Genomic DNA, 10,200 nt, shown 5'->3' with positions numbered 1-10,200 from the left:
AGCAGCTTGCCTACTGGATTGCCAGAGGACAAGAGGTTCATAACCAGCACTGGACCTTCAGAGGAAGACCAGACCCTTCTACAGGATCACTGCTCTGACAGTGCAGTGATCCCAACAGGACTGCAGCCACCATTGAATGGGACTGCTGCCACCACCCCGACCAAGAGGGTGTCAGGTTATGTCCTGACTCTGCCGTTTAAGGCAGTGTTTCTGTATCATTGCCTTGATCTTTATTTTCTTTTTAAATTGTAATTCTGGTTTAGACTCTCCCCCAGGTTTGCCTTCAAACCAGTACAAAAGACAATGTACTCACCGCTTGTCTTCTTCCCAAACCAGTATTTCCCATACCCAAGTCTTGATTGGATGGAGGAGGAGGCTGTGAAGAAGAGAAAGGAGCCCTGGGATACCCGAGCAGGTGAGGAGGAAGTCAGTGCCCCTTTTCCTTTCTCTCCTGCTCCACCTCCTAGCCCAGCATGGCCTTTGGCTGCAGGACAGCCCTGCTGGCAACGTTGTCCTGCCGGAGATGTACTGGGGGGATCTCCTTCCTCTTCCCTCTGGCATGGAGGCAAATCCCATCGTGTCCTTGTCCTTCCTTCCCCAGAAAAGAAGCTGATGATGGAGACAAGGGAGGAAAAATCTCCATGGCAGAATGCCGTGGAAGAGGCCGTTTTGAGCAACTCTAGTGCACAGGAATCCAATGGGGAGGAAAGGTCCCAGAGATCCCACAGGAGGAGGGCTGGCTCTAAACCCAGCGCAGATTGCTCTGAGGAAGAAAGACCCACTCTGAGCCAGGAAAGTGGACAGAGCTTCAGCCAGAGTACGGAACAGGTGGTGCATGAGCAGCTTCATGATGGGGAGAAGCCCTACAAGTGCTTGGAGTGCGGGAAGAGCTAAGACGGAGCACCACCCTGATCAGCCACCAGATGATACACAATGGGAAATGGTGCTACAAGTGTGGGGAGTGTGGGAAGGGCTTCAGCTTTAACTCCCAGCTCATCACCCACCAACACATCGACTTTGGGGAGAGGCCCTACGAGTGTCCCAAGTGTCAGAAGAGGTTTCAGACCAGCTCAAATTACCTCTGCCACCAGCATATTCACACCGAGGAGAGGCCCTTCTGCTGCCCTGAGTATGGGAAGGGCTTTAACTGCAACTCCCACCTCATCATCCACCAATGCATCCACACCGGGGAGAAGCCCTATGAGTGCCCCACCCGTGGGAAGAGGTTCCAGACCAGCACAAATCTCCACCTGCATGAGCAGAGTCACATCCAGGAGAGGCCCTTCTGCTGCCCTGACTGCTGGAAGGGCTTCAAGAAAAAATCCACCGTCATTACCCACTGGCATATCCACACTAGGGAGAGGCCCTACGAGTTCTCCACATCATGGGAAGAGCTTCTCCATGAGCTTGGACTTGACCAGACACCAGTGGAGTCAGCAGTAAGGGAAGTTCTGCGAGTGCCCCAACTGCAGGAAGAGCTTCATGCCCAGCCCCAGCTTCTTTCGCCATTGGAGGTTCCACGTCAGGAAGAGCCCTGGGGATCCATTTTCCCTGTGATCCATGCTGGGAAGATAGCTGTCCCTTTTCCTGCCCCTCCCAATGACATGTGGCATAGAAAAACATGAGGGTCTGGCCATGGACGTGTCATTACATTCACTCCCACCTCAGGTCACTGCCAGGGGCAGGAAAGGGACTCTCTCTCTCTCTCTCTCTCTCTCTCTCTCTCTCTCTCTCTCCCTGAGGAGAAGGTTGTCCTTTCCAGGAAGTGGAAATTGTGGCCAGGAAGACCCAGTGAGTTGTGTTTTAGTTTTCCCTGTAAACAGTTTTATTTATCCCTTCTGTTATCAATATTGTTTCTGTTCTTGTTTGTTCCTGATCTCATTGCTGTTCCCAATAAATCGTTCTTATCCCAGCCTGGGATCTTTGCCTTTTGTGCTTTCCATGGGAGGTGGGAGGGCAGTGAGGGCAGCGCAGTTTAAGCGGGAGGAGGAAATTGGGGACTCTCATTCCTGAACCCCGGCCCATGGAAACCGAGCATCCCAGCTGGTCCCAGCCCTGGTGGCCATGGCAACAGCCTTGGGAGCAGGTTCCTGGCTGGGGCTGTGGGAACCTCTTCCCTCTGGTGCCCAGGGACAGGAGTGGAGGGAACGGCTGCAGCTGAGTCGGGGCAGGCTCAGGTTGGATGTCAGGAAAAGGTTTTTGCCCAGAGGCTGCTGGGGCCCTGCCCAGGCTCCCCAGGGAAGGGTCCCAGCTCCAGGGCTCTCTGAGCTCCAGCAGCGTTTGGACAGTGCTGCCAGGCCCAGGCTGGCATTGTTGGGGTGTCCTGTGCAGGGCCAGCAGTTGGACTTGAGGATCCTGATGGGTCCCTCCCAGCTCAGCCAATTCTGTGGTTCTGGGATCCCATGAGCCGGGGGATGGGGCTGCCAATGGTTGCCATGGCAACGGGCTCTGGCTGCAGGCCTGAGCTGGTGTCCATGGCAACCTCCCCTGGCATGGGGTCTCCATGGAGCTGCACAGGGACTGAGCATAGCAATAGGGAGCTGGTGATAGTTGCCCTGGAAACTGACCATAGTGACAGGGGCCTGGTGATGGTTGCCTGCTAAGGATCAGATTTGTCACAGGCCCTCAGAGGGGTTCCATGGGGACTTTCCAAGATTCTTCAGGCTGTTCCAGAGCTGGAATATCAGAGGCAGAGACAGGGGCTCCATGGACACCTCCCAGGGCTTTCTGGGGATGGTAAAGAGCCCTGTGGTCAGAGACAGTCACAGCCATGGTGACATCCCAGGGGACCTTAGGCTGCAAAGGCACTGATCTGTCACAGGCACTCACGGAGGCTCCACGGTGACATCCCAGGAGTCCCGAGGCTGCCAAAGAGCCGGGATGTCCCAGACACTCACAGGGCTTCCTGTCATGGACACAGTGGGAGCTTCAGGCAAAATTTATTAGAGAAGGTCCTGTTGGGTCTCGAGGTGCAGAAAGGATCCCCAATAGCCCCCACAGATGCCCAAACGTCACCGTTGAATAAGAGATGACACAGACTCAGATCAGAAGGCTAAGGGCTGAAAGCCACCTGTTTTTTTAATCCTATTGTTATACCTTGCTTTTCTATGGGTGGACCTCACTGGTCCTTTGATCAACACATTTCACATGATTGGCAATTAAGACAACACCCTTCAGTAAACAATTTTATGGAAAAAAGCTAACTTATAACAAACATAGTCAGCCAAGTGTTTCCTCAAAAATCCACTCCAATAACATCAGTTATTGATGTTTGGTTTATGTTGCGCCCTTCTGGGGGCTCCCTGGATGGGGAAAACCCTCCACTAGCAGTTCTGTGCCAGGTAAAAGGAGAAGCACAGGACCTTTTCATTCTTCAGATTCTTGTTTATTGTTATCTTATCTAAAGTTTGGATGGTGTGCATACCAGGCTTAGCACGCTGGACAGACAACTCAAGATGGCCCCAAAATGTACAGTTTCAAGCTCTTTTAACATTGTCTCATCCAATTAACTCTTAAAACCTATGTTATTTCTACTTATCGACCAATAATTCATCCCTTGACTGTCCACATAACATCTGCACTGTGCTTTCCTTGACCAATCACCCTCTGCTATCAACAGTGTAGAAAATGGAGTAGATGAAGAAGACAGGGACTACACCCCAATTCCTCCCTCTTGCTTCCTATCTACAACATACTAAAAATCCCAAAACCTAAATTTCTCACCCAAGTGACATACTATACTAACCTCTAATCTATTTCACACTTTGGTAAATTCTAATCTGTCTCAAAGTCTTGAGAGTCCTCTCCATGGGTGAAGGTGAAAGGCAGTGTTTCTCTGGGGGCCGGGATCCTTCACAGCAGACAGAGAAATATACCCTGTACCCTGGATTCCCACACATTTAACCTAAAAACCTTTAACTTAAAATCTTTAAAGTTACCCAGAAATGTTCCAGGTAAATAGGATTAGAAGGAGAAGAAATAGAGAACAACAGAAAGACAGAAGATCCATAGAAAGATACACTCAGGGGTACCAACTGCTCAGGTTCCAGCATCGCTAACAGAGGAACTCCAGAAGACGGCAGGATGCAGACCGTGGGCTGGCCTCATGCTCTGACTTTTAACCACCTGGGCCTTCATGGGCTGCCCCTGGTGTGGGACTGCCCGTTGCTTGTCCAATCAGACCCAGGGTAGCACCAGCTGCTACTCTGTCGACAGCTGGGCCCATCAGAGCTGGGATAGTACTGCCTGGGTTGTGATTTCTTGACAGCTGGGCAATCAGAGCTATGTTACCACCCCTGCTCTGTGATTGATAACTGTCCAAGACCAGGGCTGGGGCAGGGCTCTGTCCCACCACAAACCAAGGCCTGACCCACCCTGGCCCCACACAGGCATTCCAAGCATCCCAAGGTGTCTCGGGACAACGATATCATCCAGCCTCTGACAGCGACCGCAGTGACACTGTGGAACCTCATGGAACCATGGGTCATTTCTGACAATGGAGATCCAAGTAAACTATGGTGAGACTGTGGAATCCAGGAATCATGGAATCAAGGAATCAAGGAGACCATTGTGCAAATCATGGGCCCTATAGAAGCAAGGGTCAATGATCAAAAGTGGGGCCCATAGAAACAAGGAGCCATTGTGGCACAGCAGGGCCACATGGAGCCAAGGGACCACTGTGATGTTTTTGGGCCTCATGAAACCAAGAAGCCATTGTGACGTTGCAAGACCTCATGGAATCAAGGAGATCATTGTGACAGTATGGGACTCCATGAAATCAGGGGAACATGGAACAGGTCTGCCTAGTTTGCCTCCTGGGGGCTGTCGGACAGGTCCCACTGAATTTGGTATGTCAACAGCCACTTCCCATCTGACCATGAAGGACTGGAACTCTGTGCTTTTCTTCCTGTGGGAAAGAACTATCTTTCTTGTCTAGGCTCACATGGCTGAAATGAGGATTCTACCTCTAAATGTGCCTATATCCAAGGGTTACTCCCACATAAAATCTGCTAATACAGTCAAATCTAGCTAGATATGGCCTCTGGAGACTGCCTCCCATCTGCCCCTGCACCACTGGGGCTCGCTTGTTTCCTTACTATGGAGGCCCTTGTGAAACTGCAGAGCATTGTGGAACCAATGGGCCATGGTGACACTGCAGGCCCTTGTGGAACCTATTACACTGTAGGAACTTGTGGAACCAAGGGGGTCATTGTGCCATTGTGGGTACCAAGGATCCATAGGGCCACTGTGGCACCGTGGGGCCTCATAGACCCAAGGACATCTTCGTGGCTCTGTTGGACCACATGGTCCCAAGGAGCCAGTGTGAAGCAGCGGGGCTTTGTTGAACCAAGAGGCCATTGCTGCATTTCAGGGCCTTGTAGAGCCAAAGGGCCATTGTGATCCTGCAGGGCACCGTGGATCCGTGGAGAGCACTGTGACATTGCAAGGCCCCATGGAATCACAGAGAGTATTGTGACACTGTGGCGCCCCACAGAAACAAGGGGCCACTGTGACCCTGCAGGGTCTCATGGAAGGAAGGGGCCATTGTGACACTGTGGGAAGTTGTGGAAACAAGGGGATCATTGTTGCATTACTGGGCCCCAATGGAACCAAGGAACCATGATGACACAGAGGGGGTTCATGGAACAAATAGAGCATTATGACGCTGTGAAGCCTTGTGGAACCATGGAGACCACTAAGATCCTTAAGGACTTGTCTAACCAAGGGGCCATTATGACACCTGAGGACATCATGGAAGCAAGAGAACCATTGTGGCACTGCAGGGCCCTGTGGAAGGAAGGGAACATGAAATAGGTGTGGCTGTCTTGGCCTTCTAGGGGTCATCTGGCAAGTCTGGTTGACCTTGGAATGTGGAAGGCCACTCCCATCTGCCCCTGAAACATCAGGGCTCTGGGCTTTCCTTTGTATGGAAAAGAACTGTCCATCTTTTCCAGGTATCCTTGGCCAAAATTACCATTCCACCTCCAAATTTCTGTGTATCGAAGGATCACTGCCAGAAAAAAGCTGCCAGGACAGACAAGTCTGGCTGGTCTTTGACTCCTGAGGGGCAGCACTCACCTGTTTTCCAAACACTGGAAAGGGCTCTCTGCTTTTATTTTTATGGAAGAAAAATAACCCTCTTCTCCAGGCACAAATGTCTGAAATTAAGACTCCACATTCATAATTTCAAATATCCAAGGGTTGCTCCAAGCAAACCTGCCAGGACAGACAGGTGAGGCTTGCCTTGGCCTCTGGTTGTTGCTGTTCATCAGCTCCTGAAACATGGGGCCTCCATAGTTTCCTTCCTATGGAGACCAATGTGACATTGGGAGCCTTGTGAAATGAAGGGGCCATTGTGACACTGCAGAGCACCATGGATCCAAGGGACCAATGTGACACTGTGGGGCCTCATGGAAGCAAGGATATCATTGTGGCTCTGTTGCACCACATGGTGCCAAGGGGCCCAGTGCAAATCAGCAATGTGAGAGTAAGCCCAGCTGTAACTCAGAGTCAGCCAGATTTTACCCCGGAAGAACTGGGTGTGAGTTTTAAGTCATAGAAATCATTCATTTAACTTAGGGTGAGCTTGAGAGTTCCCCCATAAGCCTTTAGTGTTGTTATGCTAAGTTGTCCAAGTTCTACTCCCCTATTGGTTTATTGGTTACTTGTTTCTTATTGTTCTAGTTTCTAGCCCCAAGTGTCTATGTTGTTGCTTCCCCTTTGTCTCAGGTTTTAGGATCCTGCCCCTCATACTGTGATGGACTTCTCCATGCCTATTGTTTTTCACTCTGTTATTAAAGTTCCCTTTAAACAACACCATTGATTCTGCTCCTTTTCATTTTTGCCACCCTCACCCTGAAGTCAGGAGAACCAGAGAAGTTTGTCGCAGCCACCATCACTGTGACTTTTGGTGCCCAAACAGGGACCATGACACTTAGGGCTCCCTGTGTCAGCTGGGGTTAGCTGATGGATAGGCCAGTGCTCCCGGGATTTTGGATTGTGCCAGGCCCAGCAGATTCATTGTTGCTTCGAGGGACCTTGCCCAGGATCTGCAGGGACAACAATGGTTTCACCTGCATAGGATTACAGGTGGGTTTGGGGAAATGCAAGACATTTAATGCCCATTTTGCCACTGTGTATTTACAATATGCACCCATGTCCCAGAATTGATTTGGGGTGTTCTGGTGGCTCTTCCCCATAAGGCAGAGAAAGAGAAAAATGGGCAGCCAGATGTCCAGAGTAGAAAGGAGCATATATGGATGCTTTAATTCTCACTCATCATTGCATAATATTTTCAAAGAATGAATTAAAATCAATCACGAGGTGGATCATTAAAAATTTTCCAGATTCCTCAGCTGACAAAATCAATACCACTGAATTTTGGGACTCAGTGGGATTAACATTGTACAACCTTTCGATCAAAAGGGACCCCGTTGCACCCTGCATGCTCCCCGTCTTCCGCACCATCCTTGAGACCCTTCGCCAGCAAGAAGTGTGTGGAAAACTCAATCTGTTGGTCACTCCTAACTTGGGACCTGCCCTCAAACCTGCCTTTCTCAGACCTTCCACAATGGTACAAGATGGAAATAGTCATGCGGTCTTGGAGCAACATGCCCTGGAGACTCAGGATGGAAGGAGCCCTAATGTGGCTTGGGAGCTAGACAATCCTCCCTCCATCTTGGCTCCCCCACTTCTTGCTACCACAACCTTCTCTTCCGCTCTGAACAAACCTCCAGACTCCAACCCCATAATGGCGGGTCATGCCCCCACTGTCAATCATCCTCTCCACTCCGGGCCATGCCTCCAGTTAAGGAAGAAGACTGGCAAATAGTCTCGAAACTCCTCGTTGCGCCCATATGAAAGAAGGGGGCAGAATCCCAGCTATCAGCCATTGGTTTACAAGAAAATCAAGGATATGTGTAGGGCAGCTAAAGACCATAGGAAGGACTTACCTTGTTTTAATGGCCTAATGAGGGCCATGTTTACAGCACGTCTTAAGATCTTTAAATCCTAAGATTTAAAATGTATTATGACCATGTTGCTGTCACCTACAGAAGACACCCTGTGGGAAGGTGGATGGAAGTGTACATGTTGGAGGATTTTGTTCAGACATGGCTTGAGGGAAAAAAGGCTATGAACATATACAGCTGGTTGAAAAGTAAAAGGCAGCTGTAAGCAGCAAGTTCTCAGGCTTGTTCCTTAACAACAGTAAACACCTTGTCCTTGAGTAGTGATGAGAAAGCATGGTGACAAACATGGAGGCCTTGAGAATGATAAATAAGTCAAAAACAGGATGAGAGAAACAAATGTTAGTCTCAACAAGAAACCACAGGTATTGACAACAAAAGGAGGGGTTGGTGTGTAATCTGTAGCCAATAATGAGCTCGGGTATTGCAATATGTGTGAATTAATTAACACTACTATAAAAGTGTGTAAGCTAGATCAATAAATCAGAGTTCGATGCTGATCAATAAGGATGAGGTCGACTCCCTTTACTTCCTCAAATGGTGACACCTGATCATGATTTTACGACGCACCACGGAGGGGTGAAGACACGGCTCGGTTTCTGAAGCAGCCAGAACAGCAGATAAGCGCAGAGAGAGAAAAAAGCAGATAAAAAAGAGGCTGAGACGCGCCATGCTCTGGGTGTTGTATAGACGAGCCTGGCTGATACGTGCTGCACGGACCTTGAAGAGCTGCAATCAGCGCTGACGATTTTGGTATGGAAAGGCAAGCAGCATATGATTTATTTACTGCCTTTTTACAAAAAAGGCAGGTTAAGGGGATAGATTTGCAAAAGGATTTACCAGGGCTTTTGACTTACGGCTACGATAGGGGAGTTTTTATTAACCCCCATACGGTTCATGAGTTAACGGAGTGGCGTAAATTCGGTGATTTATTGTGGGAGGCTACTTTAGAGGGTGATAAAACTGCCAAGAAGTTAGGTAAATTATGGAGGGTGGTTCACAATGAGATGTTAAAGTTTCAGGCTGAGAAAAAGGCTGCCCAGCATGGGCGTAATAAAGATTACGATCAGGACAGGAGATATGATCAAGATAGGGGATTACCATTAGCCCCTGCAATGAGGACGGTCTTATTACCTGCTTCGCCGCCCTCTTCTGCTTCAAGGCAGGCTACACAGAGCACTTCTGAGGCTTCCACACCCCCTGAACAACACGAACTATGGCCAAGACCATACGATAATCTCCCGAAAATCAATGAGCCGATCCCTGGGGCGGAAAACGACCTAGCGGGGGCTATTGCAAGGGAGTGGAGGTTGGCTTGGGCTAACCTCTCCAGAGATGGTATGAAAAAGGGGGATAAGGAAGTTATCAGGGCTGCTACTGAGCTGGCTTGTCCTGTTGTATTCCATCCGCAGGGGGGAGGGGGCATGCAGGCTACTATTACAGCCCTTGATTGGAAATTGCTGTCTCAACTGAGGTCTACTGTTAGTCACTTTGGAGTGAAAAGTGAGCCAGCCAAACACATATTAGATTATATTTTTGATACTAGCCTCCTTCTGGTGAATGATTGTTGTGGGATAGCTAAATTGATTTTTACTCAACATCAGCAGTTGTTATTCAATGCTCATTGGCAAGGGCTTGTGAACAAGTGTGTGGCGGTCCAGAGGCAGCCGGGGGACCCTCTCCATGGCATAACTGTTAATGAGCTTATGGGCCTGGGACCTTTTCCTCGTACTGAGGCACAAGCTCTATTGGGCCAGGAGAAGTGCCGGGAGGCTGTGAGATTGGTCAGGCTTGCTATAGAGAGGGTAAAAGAGCCAGGAGGGATACCCATGTATATGGGAATTAAGCAAGGGGCAGAAGAGTCATTTGGGTCATTTATTGATAAGGCTGCTGCTGCAATCAAAAGGGCTGGGGTGCCAGAATATCTTAGGGAGGCATTACTCAAGGAGTGTGCTCTCCAAAATTGTAATTCTGCTACTAGGAGAGTGCTTAATACTCTGGGTGCCAATTGCACTATAGAGGAGGCATTAGAGAGAATGGCTTTGGTGCCAACAGGAGCAGAAGCCTTTGTAGTAGATGCGATCAAACAATTAGGGCTAAGCTTACAAGAACAGGCAAAGACCTCTCAAAATCAGGTGTTATCTGCTCTTGCACCACTTCAAATGTCAGCAGCACTTCCTCTGACGGCTAATTGGGGCCAAAAATGCCATTCCCACACCCACAATATGAGTGC

The 10,200-nt window shown here is 49.4% G+C and overlaps 1 protein-coding gene across 1 annotated transcript; it reads left to right on the top strand.

Annotated features, from left to right (window-relative positions):
• Positions 1–933: 933 nt before the first annotated feature.
• Positions 934–1,795, top strand: LOC131562638 (zinc finger protein 391-like). Its single transcript, XM_058812466.1, has 3 exons — positions 934–963; positions 1,092–1,439; positions 1,763–1,795. Exons 1-3 carry the CDS (start codon positions 934–936, stop codon positions 1,793–1,795), a joined length of 411 nt encoding a protein of 136 aa, XP_058668449.1.
• Positions 1,796–10,200: the final 8,405 nt, after the last annotated feature.

The sequence above is a fragment of the Ammospiza caudacuta genome, chromosome 11 (assembly GCF_027887145.1).
Source record: "Ammospiza caudacuta isolate bAmmCau1 chromosome 11, bAmmCau1.pri, whole genome shotgun sequence".
NCBI lineage: Eukaryota > Metazoa > Chordata > Aves > Passeriformes > Passerellidae > Ammospiza > Ammospiza caudacuta.
Note: the sequence above shows the minus strand (reverse complement) of the source record. Positions and strands in the feature narration are given on the sequence as shown.

What these genes read in the sequence shown, in the direction of transcription:
- LOC131562638 (XM_058812466.1), top strand. Translation starts at nt 934, where the DNA reads ATGGGAAATGGTGCTACAAGTGTGGGGAGT. An exon ending in GTGCTACAAGTGTGGGGAGT is followed by an intron (nt 964 to 1,091) that starts GTGGGAAGGGCT and finishes CTCTGCCACCAG; the next exon opens with CATATTCACACCGAGGAGAG. An exon ending in AGACACCAGTGGAGTCAGCA is followed by an intron (nt 1,440 to 1,762) that starts GTAAGGGAAGTT and finishes TGTCCTTTCCAG; the next exon opens with GAAGTGGAAATTGTGGCCAG.